At 38.9% G+C, this 12,800-nt stretch overlaps 7 protein-coding genes across 7 annotated transcripts; 6 read left to right on the top strand and 1 right to left on the bottom strand.

Moving 5' to 3' along the window:
* Nucleotides 1-168: 168 nt before the first annotated feature.
* BATDEDRAFT_92245 (uncharacterized protein) lies at nucleotides 169-711 on the top strand (the record flags this gene model as incomplete). The annotated part of the gene is made up of 1 exon (XM_006682456.1): nucleotides 169-711. One exon carries the CDS (start codon nucleotides 169-171, stop codon nucleotides 709-711), a length of 543 nt encoding a protein of 180 aa, XP_006682519.1.
* A 160-nt stretch (nucleotides 712-871) lies between these two features.
* On the top strand, nucleotides 872-1,877 carry BATDEDRAFT_14442 (guanine nucleotide exchange factor SDO1; the record flags this gene model as incomplete). The annotated part of the gene is made up of 4 exons (XM_006682285.1): nucleotides 872-990; nucleotides 1,072-1,201; nucleotides 1,282-1,653; nucleotides 1,758-1,877. 4 exons carry the CDS (start codon nucleotides 872-874, stop codon nucleotides 1,875-1,877), a joined length of 741 nt encoding a protein of 246 aa, XP_006682348.1.
* Nucleotides 1,878-2,020: 143 nt separating this feature from the next.
* BATDEDRAFT_92246 (uncharacterized protein) lies at nucleotides 2,021-2,695 on the top strand (the record flags this gene model as incomplete). Its single annotated transcript, XM_006682455.1, has 4 exons — nucleotides 2,021-2,257; nucleotides 2,330-2,370; nucleotides 2,443-2,458; nucleotides 2,519-2,695. 4 exons carry the CDS (start codon nucleotides 2,021-2,023, stop codon nucleotides 2,693-2,695), a joined length of 471 nt encoding a protein of 156 aa, XP_006682518.1.
* Nucleotides 2,696-2,871: 176 nt separating this feature from the next.
* BATDEDRAFT_92247 (uncharacterized protein) lies at nucleotides 2,872-3,904 on the top strand (the record flags this gene model as incomplete). The annotated part of the gene is made up of 7 exons (XM_006682454.1): nucleotides 2,872-2,943; nucleotides 3,067-3,124; nucleotides 3,193-3,230; nucleotides 3,312-3,389; nucleotides 3,461-3,568; nucleotides 3,644-3,758; nucleotides 3,852-3,904. 7 exons carry the CDS (start codon nucleotides 2,872-2,874, stop codon nucleotides 3,902-3,904), a joined length of 522 nt encoding a protein of 173 aa, XP_006682517.1.
* Nucleotides 3,905-4,661: 757 nt separating this feature from the next.
* BATDEDRAFT_92248 (uncharacterized protein) lies at nucleotides 4,662-10,288 on the top strand (the record flags this gene model as incomplete). Its single annotated transcript, XM_006682453.1, has 20 exons — nucleotides 4,662-4,967; nucleotides 5,200-5,340; nucleotides 5,442-5,611; nucleotides 5,710-6,079; nucleotides 6,172-6,378; nucleotides 6,473-6,641; nucleotides 6,721-7,036; nucleotides 7,123-7,315; nucleotides 7,454-7,731; nucleotides 7,823-7,954; nucleotides 8,021-8,239; nucleotides 8,317-8,567; nucleotides 8,680-8,777; nucleotides 8,866-8,959; nucleotides 9,038-9,120; nucleotides 9,219-9,314; nucleotides 9,400-9,481; nucleotides 9,584-9,691; nucleotides 9,784-10,007; nucleotides 10,124-10,288. 20 exons carry the CDS (start codon nucleotides 4,662-4,664, stop codon nucleotides 10,286-10,288), a joined length of 3,702 nt encoding a protein of 1,233 aa, XP_006682516.1.
* A 204-nt stretch (nucleotides 10,289-10,492) lies between these two features.
* BATDEDRAFT_6532 (translocation channel protein TIM22) lies at nucleotides 10,493-11,031 on the bottom strand (the record flags this gene model as incomplete). Its single annotated transcript, XM_006682278.1, has 3 exons — nucleotides 10,493-10,563; nucleotides 10,690-10,762; nucleotides 10,831-11,031. Coding segments are annotated over 3 exons (345 nt in total), but the record flags the coding sequence as incomplete, so codon positions are not given.
* A 469-nt stretch (nucleotides 11,032-11,500) lies between these two features.
* On the top strand, nucleotides 11,501-12,784 carry BATDEDRAFT_92123 (uncharacterized protein; the record flags this gene model as incomplete). Its single annotated transcript, XM_006682452.1, has 2 exons — nucleotides 11,501-12,181; nucleotides 12,293-12,784. The coding sequence occupies 2 exons, from the start codon at nucleotides 11,501-11,503 to the stop codon at nucleotides 12,782-12,784; spliced, it is 1,173 nt and encodes a 390-aa protein (XP_006682515.1).
* Between the last annotated feature and the right edge of the window lie 16 nt (nucleotides 12,785-12,800).

The raw sequence follows: 12,800 nt of genomic DNA, 5'->3' as shown, positions 1-12,800 counted from the left end.
CTCCTTGCAGCATGCAAACTTGTGGATATTTTGGTTATGCTAGGCATAGAAGAGTTTCAATGGTAAGCTTTGATTTTTCCAAAACTATTTTGGACGTATCTAATGCCAATACCATGTATTTCTATCCATTCAAGGCACCAATGGCTGTTTATTACAGAAACGTGTAACATGGAATCGTATCATAGATCTGGGGAATCTACATCAATTTCAGATCTATCTAAACCCGCTAGTTTATTGGACAGACTTGGTAACAAGTGGATTTCTGCATCCGGATCAATGGATGACATTCCATTGGCACAAAATAGTAGCGATATATTTGGCGAAACTGATGGTTCTCTTGATCGTGACATAGATCCTTTGGGTACAGGCCACACAAAACTCCGTCGACCTATGATTTCCCAACGAACCATCTACCATCGATCGAGCTTGGACTGGTTTGTGCGTCATGTCAGTCGTGTAGTTTACAATGATACTCTTGGAAACCGACTTCCTGATATGGATTATTTGGATTGGCTTCTTGAGCAAGAATTTCCCGATATGGATTTGGTCAAGCCATCTGGCAGTACACAGTCACTGAATGCATCTGGAGGTAGCGGATCTGGATGGGTTTCGCCACCACTTGGCCTAGCAACTCGAGAGAATTCCAAGAGAACACCAAACCGAAACATTGGAACTACGCTTTATCATTCTCCACGAAATACAACCCAATAAATATATTTATATATGCTTTGCGATACTGTAGCATGTTGGATTTTATCCCAGATTTTCACGTGACACACTCGAAGCTATTCAATAATTTGTTTTCAAGCAGCATTCTTGTAATACCGGATTGAAAATCTGCAACCTAGCGATCAAGATGAGTCGACGGGTAATGAAGCCAGTAGCACAAGTGAAGCTCACAAACGTATCTATAGTACGACTCAAGAAGGGTGGTAAAAGGTTTGAGATTGCCTGTTATAAAAACAAGATTCTAGAATGGCGAAGCAGAGTGTAAGTTGCTAGTCCATATCACCTTTTTAAAATAAGAATAAATGGGTCATTCCAACTTACTCTATGTTTTGGGCCGTACAGTGAAAAGGATTTGGATAATGTACTTCAGATCAACCAGGTTTTTCTCAATGTTTCCAAGGGACAAGTAGCTAGCAAAGACGATCTTATCAAGGCATTCCAAACGGAAAACTCTGAGGAAGTGGTCAGACAAGTAAGTACCTTTTGGGGTAAATCCAGATGCTATTATAGAAATGGACACTATATGCACGATCAACATTCACATTGTTTTAGATATTAGAAAAAGGGGATATTCAAGTTGGCGAAAAAGAGCGCACTCAGCAGCTAGATAACATGTATCGGGATATTGCCACGGTTGTTGCAGAGAAATCAGTGAACCCAGAAACAAAGCGACCGTATACAGTTACAATGATTGAAAAGGCATTGAGCGATATACATTTTTCGGTGCATCCAAACAAGGGGGCAAAGCAACAAGCCATCGAGGCAATAAAGTTGCTGAATGAAAGTAAAACGATCCCAATATCCAGAGCACAGATGCGGCTGCGAGTTATCATGCCAGCAAAGGATGGAAAGCGACTCAAGGATAAAATTGCCCAGATTATCACGAATGTGGAAGTCGAGGATTGGAGCGATGACTATGAATTGGTAAGTTTAAATTAGCTCATGCCGTTTAAATAGGTTGATTTGTATATTCTAATGACACCAACTAATCACATTGATGTGGCTTGCTGCACTGAATATCTGATTAGATTACTGTAATTGATCCTGGTAGTTTCCGTAAGATTACCGATTTATTGCAAGAGGAAACCAAAGGACGTGGCCAAGTGGAAGTTCTTACACTAAACGAAAGTGTAGCTGATGAGCAATAAATTCATATTACAATTGTCTATGATTGCCATTTGATGCAATCTGTGGTTTGGCAATAAAATTGTTTAAATTTATACTCGCTTATTTCACCATTGTCCATCCAATCGAGTACGTTGATCCAAATCAATGTCATTTAGGTAAACACATGCAACTGACAGTGGTCACTGTTTACTTGCTGCTAGCAAGTGCAGACACTACTTTTAGAATCAAGGCTGATATATTCTTGCCGTGCAATAGACCACCTGAACCCAACGGAGCCAGCGGTAGCAGCAATCCTGACAGAAACAATCGGATAAGACAGGAGCAGAATGAGAGACTGTTGGAGTCTGGAAATGATTCACTAACAGATGCTCTACACTCCAAAGTATCTAAAATCAAAAATGTAAGCAAGATTTGTAACAAACTCAATGGCTGGCTGAGATGACTAACTGCAACACCTTGCAATGACAAATAGATATCTATTAGAATGCAGGACGATGTTGATTTACAAAACAGGTTGGTTATACTCTAAAATCTTATTTGACTTGTGAATGAAAAGCTCAACTAATCAATATGTTTGTAAACCAGAGATTTGGACGATATGGTAATCTGATATGCATTGGATGAATTACAGTGAATTCAAGCAACTAATATGTTTATCTAGAGCACATCGTTTGACTCTGTTGGTAACCAGATGAAACGCACAGTGAACAAGCTAAAAGTAGTCATATCACAACCACATTTCCGACAGACAATGATGATAGCGTTTGGAATAGTGTTTCTATTTCTAACATTCATCTTTTGGAGTAGAGGTGGTAGATTCACTCGACCACCGTCTTGATAACGATCTGAATGTGTGCCAAGAGAGCATCTAGCCAACTGTTTTTATTACCAATACATAAACTTATTGTCTCTCACGAGCGTTTACCAAACTCCTTGTATAAAAATTAAACTTGAGTTTATATCTCAAATGCCATTAAACTGCTTGATTAAAACACACTTCTAAAACCAGTCTTTATGGCTCCTCGCACTAAACCACTGTCATTGGATGAGAAGCGTCGTCGTATGATCTGCATTTTCCATGAATCGGTCGGTTTCAGCCATTTATTGTTTGGATCTGCTACTCTACTGATTGACACTGTCAAGGCATATCCATCTGTTAACCGCTGAATATACTCTTGAATTACTCCATCGTTACTTGTGTTTTTGTAGAAAGAGTTTTACAACCTAAAAGAGATTGAAAAGATTGCTCCAAGATCTAAAGGAATCAGTGAGTAACCTCAAACTATGGCTAGTCATGATCACGGCTATCCACACTCAACACTTGCTTAATTTTAGTTGAGAAATCAGTCAAGGAAGTCTTGGATGGTCTGGTGGTGAGACATTTTCAAACTCAATACTCTAGCAATAAGCTAGTTGATGGATGTAAACCTTGGTTGATCTGGTGATATGTATAGGCAGACGGCCTTGTTACAATGGAAAAGATTGGCTCTTCCAACTACTACTGGAGTTTTCCTGGAGCAAACTCGCACCAGGTTAAGTAACTGTTCAGATCTGTTGTTTGTCGACTGTCTCCCAAAGTGCTTATCGTGTACTCTAATTAAAGATCCGTAATCGATTGGAGACTGCAAAAAAAGAACTCAAGGCAATCCATGACCAAGAACAGCATACACGCTTGGCCATATCTAATGCTCTTTTAGTTCGCAAAGATACGGTTAGTAAACTACTGTCACGGACCTGTGCAGATTGTATTATAATAGTCTATTCAACCTTTTTATCGGATAGCTAGGATGAGCGCACTGCTCTTTCTACTGATCTGGCTGCAGCCCAGATACGCAACACAGAACTTGTTGCCAAAGTTGCCCAGTTCCAAGATGCCGACCCAGAAGTCATGCGTACTAAAGGTATCAAGTGTTGCATACTGGACTGCTAATGCTGACTCGATTTCTTTAGTTAAATCACTTGATCTAATCTTGCGATTTGATCATAAATGATAGAGCAAGGCATACAGGTGGCCAAAGAAGCTGCCAATCGATGGACAGGTATCTAAAATAGCTGTTTCATTTTCCATCATCCACCCATTGTAAGCTGTTTTTAATTCATTTACAATGGCGTGTATGTTTAACCCATGCTAGACAATATCCTTGCACTGCAGCAGTATTGCCGAAACTCGTTTGGGGTATCAAATGCAGAGTTCTGTACCCAATTTGGTATTCCAGAGGATTTTGATAGCATCTCCTAGTCTTGTCAGTAGACATCTTGGATCAAAAAAATAAATGCTTTCTATTGCATAAATGTCTCTGTGTAGTACATGTAGATGCATTTACAGCCGTATTCACGTAAAATGAAATACTTTTCTGTATTGATCTTGTAATGATTGTCTTGGAATAAACAATCGTTACATATTCATTGTTACTGGATATTGTTTTTCATTGAAACTCTATTCTAATATCAGATACGTTCGCGCTCTAGTTCAACATATTTTGGAAATGTATTGAAATAGGAATGTGAACATTCCTTCAGTATTTTTGTACAAGAATAAACACAAAAACAAGTCAACTAATGAGTTCAAAGGACATATTGTTGTCCAGTAAGATTGACACCAAATATGAGACTGTTTATGATGTATTCCGACTTTAGAGTTTTATTTTACGTGAATACAGCTGTAAATGCTCCATTGATATTCTGTTACCATAGCAACTTAATTCTAAAAGATCCAGTTTCAAAATGGCTTATAAACTCAATTTGTGAATCTTTTATGTGTTGGTTTTGAATTGATTTAATAAACTTTATCAAACGCCAAAATTATGGCATCTCCAGATATTGCTAGCTGGGCAGACCACGCACTTATTCTTGTAAAGCATGCAGACGGCTATCTGTCTGCCCTTTACTCTCTCAAACAGTTACTTGACCTTGAAAGTAAACAGCCTACCGACCTTATTGTCAAAGGTGGTTTATCTGATATTGTATTTGGATATGGCGGTGTACCATTCACTATTGAATCTATGGCACGACCAGCTGTCGAGAGAATGACAATATTCATTGATCCTACTATCACGGCACTGCAGAAACAGGTTCTGAAAAAATTCCCCGACTATGGTGACCTTGGAAAGGTATTATTTACTGAATATACATCTTCTAATTCAATACTGATATGGAGGTTGTTGGCAAAAACTCTTTTTGAGCTATATGATGTCGGATGAACGTGTTGCTTGAAACTTGATCCAATAACCCACTCTGCCAACTTTACCCAATAACACCATCCAACCTTTGTTTTATCTGCTGTGGTTTGTCTTTTGGGTGGATACCTTGGTTTAATACGTATGCCATTCATTTATCTTGTAGAGCACGCCAGCATTTCAAAATGGATACATGGAAACTATAGAAAGCACCAAATCGTATTTTCAACTGCTTGCTGCTGTTGCTGACTACTTGGAAATGTGTATTACCGCTTTAAAAACTGCTGGGAAATTCACGCGACTAAATGTAAGTTGTTCTACGACATCATAGGATCAATGCCATGTTATCCAGTTAAACAAATTCATTAATGCTCACAATTTTAAAAAATCGAAAATACAAACACGCAGCCAGAGTTTAATCCAGATCTGACAAATACGTTTCTTGATCTGTTTCTGGCCGTAACTTCCATTATATATCTGGTTGGGTCAATAGGACCAGAAGTAAAACTTTTGGCTTTTGTGCATAATCGTGCATACCAGACTCAAAGTGGTGGTCCAAATTCCCCTGGATGGTTAAAGTAAGCCTTTCAACCACACATATGTTTATTTTTACTGAACACGCCCATGAATCTAATCCATACTGGCACTAAATGGCCAAACCTTGAAAATATGACAGTGTGTCCAAACTGCTTACAGCCTATCAAAAATCATCCATATTTCTTCAAGAATCGCTAGCTCCAATTGCATCTCGGATCATTACCGTCATTATTTCTTTACGTCCAGATGTTGATTCACAGCTCGTAACAACTGCAGAGACCCTGCGCAATGCGGGCACGTTTTCTGTTGTTCCGGAAATGTACGGCATTACTTCCAACCCGCCTACAAACCTCTATTTAAAATCAATTAGCAGCCTCATGAAACTATTTAAAATATGTACGTTTGGAGTTTTAGCTGCACCAACAGAGGCGTTTCAGCAAACCGCTAGTCTAGAAATACTGAAAACTGTGCTGGGCTATGGGTCTGTTGTGCCCTTGATTCGTAACGAAGTGAGATTCATTTAATATGCAGCACATGTGTGCAATATTTAGTTTTTACAATGAGGGTTTAAATAAGTAGCTAACCTATAAACATCTACAAGTTGATGAATCTAGGCACCGAGTTTGAAGTGACATCAAAATCAAAAGAAAAGATCGGAAAACTAAAGTCTATTGTAAATGAAGCCTTTTCAGCTTCACATTCACAGGCAATTATTTTACATCGTGATCGACGCCAATATATTCGTGGCCAACTTCAGCAAATGTTGGCGTTGTTGAACAATGACAATATCTTGTCCAAGAAATTTACGGTAAATCACCATATTTTAAAAACAAATGGGGTGTATCAATTGACTATCAATTAACCACTAAATATACAACTAAATGGGTTAATATTCATCATAGACAATTGTGGCGGGCATATCCTTTGCTCGCGATGAAATTATGTGGTATTTTGTGCACAATGACAAGGACCCAAAAAAGAAACGCGACTCGAAATCCATTGATTTAATAGTGATTGATTTGATTTATCTTGTTTGCGAGATTGCCAACGGTCTTTTAAGTCGTCGAGAAAGTAAGTTGAATTCATCCTATAATAAAATGCATACATTTGGACTACAAAAAATAACTAATTCGGTTATTGGGTACTACAGTTGCTCAGCGTGGTATTGCAAAGCACATTCGTGCATTGGTAATATCTCAAAATCTGCCTGCAGAAATTGAGCTACTGATGCATGCACCTCAACTTCCACACGACTCGGCAGGTCTTATCTTATATGGCATTCACAGTTGCATCAACTCGATTCAAAATTCAGATATTAAGGAACTTGCTAAATCTGGCGAGTTTGAAGCTTTACGATTAAATAATATTCGCTTCCAAGCACATGCTTCACTTCAGCAGGAGCTTCTACAAACAGAAAATTATTCTACTATAATCAATCTAATGTCCACTGTTTCTGATCTCACAAAGTAGGATGGTTGATTTGATGAATATTCTTTTAAAAAAGTATTTCATTTATTCAAGTGAATTGTTTCTACTCAATTATCAAATTCAGGTGGCTAGACATGTATGATGAGCACATTGCTGAAGCATCTTCTTTCAAATGTCTGTTTTTCTTTCAGACATCACTTCAGGAGCATATAAAGGAATGCTTTGATACGCAAGCTGATGCACTCCGCTCAATTGGTGCTTTGGGATCCATTGTGACTGATTTTAGTAACAATTTGACTTCCATTTGGCCAGCCGAAGTATGTATAAATCAGCACATTTGTTGAATTGAATTTGGATGTTCAACTATTGGTCAAACAATGAGTGTAAAGTATAACAATGCTAACCTTGCACTATTACGCAATCTATCCAATACGACTGATGAATTTAACAACTAGTATAATTGGTTAAACACGCATACAATCTGTTTTGCAACCGAGTTTTATTCTGCACTTGGACAATATACAAGCGCAGTGGCTTACGATGTTGCAATGCAAAAAATAGAAATCCAATCACGCACATTGCCTCGAGAAACTGTTGCATATCTTCCAAAACCTTCGCGTGTGGTTTTAGATGCCAAAAAAAAGGCACTGAATCGTCGTCAAGCATCAGAGCGACCTCTTGTTCGTCCTGGACTTGAAAGTACTCTTAAAGGCACTGATATTGAAGTCCAAAGGTATTTGCAATTGTGATACTCGTGAGCAGTTTTTATTACATGATTATAACCTTCATATTTTCAAATGTATGTTATGGATATTGTACTATAGTTTTGATCGTCTACAAACGTTGATGAAAAATCTGATTTTAGCCATTTCAAAGCAGCCAAGTATCAAAATCCAGGAAGTGGAATTTCAGCCCATCGAGTTTTTTATCGACTCGTTGGCAAACCGCTTTCGCAAGTAAGTCAAACTGCAATGCATTGTCATGCATTTACCAACTAATTGAGTATACCTTTAATTTTACAGTTTTTTGAACCAAGCAGTCTATCGTATTGATCTGTTTGGCAAGGAAATTGTTGGTCAGAATAAAGATGATCTCATGTCATTTGATGCAAAAAGACCAACAGTTTTATTACACGAAATCAAGTCGTTTATGATGATTGCCAAGACAATTGATGGACTGGCTGGAACAGATATTGTAGCGGTGCTTCGTGATATTTTGATTGAGCAGTCTGATTTAGAAAAGTATGGTGCTTATTTTTAAAAATGTTTGATGGCCTTTGGTCTATTAGTATGTTAATTTTTGCATTCATTGAATGTAGAGCTCGTGCATTTACCAGTGGTGACGCAGAAGGATTTGCTGATCAAATCAAGGGCAGGCAGGCACGCGAAAAGGGAAAACCGCCTGTAATGAACGTTATCCAGCCTTTTCTTGTGACTTATATGCAATGGTATTGCGAATTTCTTTCCAGCAAAGCTGCTACTCGAAACACAGTTTATTCGCAAAGCCGTCGCGCCTTTTGCTCTATTTCTGCCAGTACTGTTGAGGCCCAGACATACACCGATGCACATGGTATTGTATCGTAGTATTGATGAGATGCACAATGATTTAACATGTCAAACATTAGTCTAGTTATTATTTGTATATACTAACATAAGTGTACGCTTCATATTTTGAATGATAGAACTTGAAGCATTGAGCGAGCTTATTGGTCCACAAGGCATCCAATTCATGGATTTGAAACTTACACGACAAATTACAATACTGTGTGGATCCATCCAGGTGTGTACTGATTATATCTATTCAAGAGATCCATAAACTTTACAACGCTATACTTACTCTACTTGTTTCACTAACTTTGATTTATAAGGAAATGATTTTTCAAAACACGGAAGCACTAGAGTTGATTAGTGTGTGCTGGACAGATGAGTCTGTTATGAAAGAGGCTCTCAGAAAAATGAGACGTAAGTGAAAAATATTGATTTTTGTGAAATAGACAGTTGGCTCACTACTATTGATGTCTAAACCCATGTATGCTTTAGACATGCGCGACTTTATAACCAAGATGATTAGCGTGGGGATTATTTTGGAATTTAGAAAGCTTATGGCTAGCTCATCCCGCCATGTAAATTGCACTATTTGCATCGGATTATATTGTGTTGCATTGTAAACTTTATTGATTGCTGATGAAATACTTTAAACTTGTGATTAAATTCTTGATAGGTGATTTCAACTAAATTCCCAAAGATCGAGGCGCTGGTAGTTGCCACTCAACACCAATATGGAGACTCTTGCACAGAAACTGATAAAGATTTCAAGGTGTGTATAGACATTTTAAATTTACAACACAGTATTGCTTTAGAATAAAAATGCACTAAACTATGGTATTTTGTGTGACATGCAGGTACTTGATAGTCTTGCAAACCAAATTGGTATGCGCGAGCGATGCGATGTGATGCTAAAATGGGCTCTTTCCGCACTTACAGGTAAGCAAAGTAGTGTAAACGGTGTTGTATTTACAATGCATATTTACCAGCTACTCATTATTGTATCTATTCACTAAATATTGATTTGGGTGATTCACCTAGCATCCCAAACCGATCCAGCCATGTGGAGATTTCTTCCATACCTGTTTGCAGCAGCACTTTGGCATACCATATTTGATGATTCTGTAGTTTACATTTCGCATCTAGATGGTAAAATCTTAATTTTGTATTCCTTGAATCCATAAATATGACGCAAAATCATAGCTAAATCTGAATATTGTCAATAATCTATTGAAAAACAGCCATGGAAAACAATGCACATTGTATCATGGCGACATTCTCAACACTGACTGCAAATATAAACTCATTGTCAAACTCTCAAGAGTTGCAAATGGCTAGCAACATGCATATCGAGTTTTTCAAAGTGGCGGCCACACTACTGCTTTGTGCACCACAACACACTAGTGAAAAGGATCGTGAGTGGCAGTCAAAATCGTACGATACAGTGGTGCTGATTCTTCAACAGGTAACAACTTTCCAGAATTCAACACTATTCATCTAGATTTGCGTGTAAACCCAAAAGTCGGATTGCATTTTTGAAATTTACAGCAAATGGATTCTAATCATTGCCTTACATTTTAGTTTTCAAGTACCTCACCCTATATCACGGCGGATGTGGCTGAAAGATACTTTCCGTACGCTATGTTGCAATTATCCACTACTCAAATATTTCAAAATCGTCTTCAACTCCAATCAAGTCAGGGTCTGACAGCAACAGGACGTGGAGATGAAGATCCAGCCTATTGAACTAAAAGTGGTAACAAGAAATAAGCGATATTTGTCTCGTTCAACATCCTTGATTAAAACACATTCTCTAGTCAAATTAAAACGGTGCAAACTTCCATTGCAAAATAAAAATGAAAAGCAATGCTTGAAAATCACTAGATCTATATATATGCTCGTAATACATGATGGAAATACGATTAATTATTATTAACTATCAGACTGTGACATCCAGAGCTCGATTGCACCTGAAAATGCAGCAAATCCAGCACATCCTAAAGCCATAGATTGGGGACCAGCTAAAAATCAATACATATGTGGGCACGTACAAAGACATGTATGATGGAGGTGTTAGATTGGATCAATCGTACAGCAAGTATGTAGTTGCAGCGACACGCCAAGATCCATTCAACAACTTATCCTACATTTTGCTGCCATGACTGCTCCTGCAAAACATCCAGACATGATATTGTTATAAATATCGTGTTTGGCACGAAACTAGTAGTTCAAACAGGGTTAGTTTACTAGCCCAATGTTGATTTACAGTCAATAAAGCGAGGACCCACAGATTCAATGACACATTCAGATGAGGCAAAGACTGCACCAATAACAGCAAAACCCTTGGCGCTGGAATAGGATTTAGCAAACATGTCTTTTGCCGTTAACCGCATCTGCTCTCTTGTGGAAAGTTTAGTAAATTCTTCATTGTTAATATTCCAGTCAACACTGGACATGAACATGCCGATTGCAGCACCCAGACCAAAGCCTTAGATTCGAAAAATCAGATTGCACCAAACAGATTGATAGCATGGATTATAGCAAAAAAATTGTATTTCAAAATCATGTCAGTGCGATCTAATATAGATATACAGTCTGACATCAAGATTGATGAATCTATTTACCAATGACACCACTGGCAACAGTTCGTCCAGGACAGGACTCTGCAACGCTCCGAAATGCCATTTCCTGTGCTTCTTGCTGCTGCTTTGCAGCCATTTTATCAAACGTAGCCTGATCCATTCCCATTGGAAGAGGCGGCTGTTGTGGCATGCTAGAATTGCTGTTGGCTTCCTGATCCATGTTAAAGAATATAGGCGAGTAATGGCAGCCAACAAAAAAAGCAAGTGGTTTTGGCATTAAATTATGGCTAAATAATGCAAGCATTTGGCCAAAAGCTGCTTCATACATTCAGACATCAGTTTCGGCATCTTGCAGCGAATCCAATACTCGCATCAGATGCCGCATCGACTGTTGGAATTGGTGCCTGAACCTATGAGAGAGCAGCTTCTGGCTATCATGTCCAGCACTCAATATCTCTCATTTAGTCTTGCTTTTGTAGCTTCCATGGGCACATTTCTCGGCGGTCTACTAGTGGTTTTGGGAGTGAAACTCACCAATGCAGATCCAACCTCTTCCTCCACCAAAAAGCTCATGGGTGTGTTGCAGTCGTTCAGCGGGGGAGTGATGCTTTACATTACCTGTTTTGATCTTATTCCAGAAGGAATCGAGGTTCTTGGTTCACAAGAAACCATGTTGTGGATGTTTGTGGGTGTGTTGATATTTGGGTTGTTGGAGGTGCTGTTGTTGGATCATGGCCATGATGAGCATGATGAGCATTCAGAGCATATAGAAACAGATGCTGTTTTTAGTGACGAGAATCTTTCTGATCATGCTGCTTCACCACGAACAAAACGAAAGAATGCTGCTTCCACTCCCACCAAAAAGCCTGTTTCAAGTACTCGCAAGCGGTCTGCTTCCATCTCGAAAAAGGTTTCCGCTACCAGCAAGTCTACAATCTCGAAAAAGGAGAAAAAGGAACTGATGAGAGCTAGCTTTATTACGTTTGTTGCATTGGCAATGCACAATCTACCCGAAGGATTGGGTGTATACCTATCTGCCATGAGTGATATGCGTCTAGTGAGTTGATCCGTTACTACTTCAAGATACGAGTCTGAAGCGTGTCTTTTGGTTTAACAACATGGATTATCGAGTATTGAGACTAACGTGTTTTGCTTTGTACGCATCTAGGGTGTTCAATTGGCCATTGCGATTATGCTTCACAATATTCCTGAAGGCATGGCAGTTGCCATTCCACTATATGCGGCCACTGGATCTACTACCAAAGTTCTTTGGTGGACTCTTGTGAATGGACTTGCAGAACCACTTGGGGTGATTATTGGAGGATCACTGTTGCATGCCTATCTTACCCCCTACCTTCTCAGTAGATGTCTTGCTGCAGTGGGTGGTATTATGCTTTGTATTTCCATACACGAACTCCAGCCCACCGCCATCAAGTATTCAGGAAAGATTGCCGCAAGTGCATCCTTTTTTGTTGGTATGTTTGTGTGTTTCTGCGCACTGGAGAGTGTTAATGTGTGGTTTGGTGGTCATAGTCACAGTCATGGACCTGCTCATGATCATGGACATCACGGACATCATGAACACGCTCATGGACATCATGGACACGCTCATGGACACCATTTTACTGGAATGCCCGCAGGACACCCACCTCATCATTAATTATTTCAATGACTTG

This window comes from Batrachochytrium dendrobatidis (assembly GCF_000203795.2).
Source record: "Batrachochytrium dendrobatidis JAM81 unplaced genomic scaffold BATDEscaffold_16, whole genome shotgun sequence".
Taxonomy (NCBI): Eukaryota; Fungi; Chytridiomycota; class Chytridiomycetes; order Rhizophydiales; genus Batrachochytrium; species Batrachochytrium dendrobatidis.
This window is presented reverse-complemented; position numbering and strand designations above follow the sequence as displayed.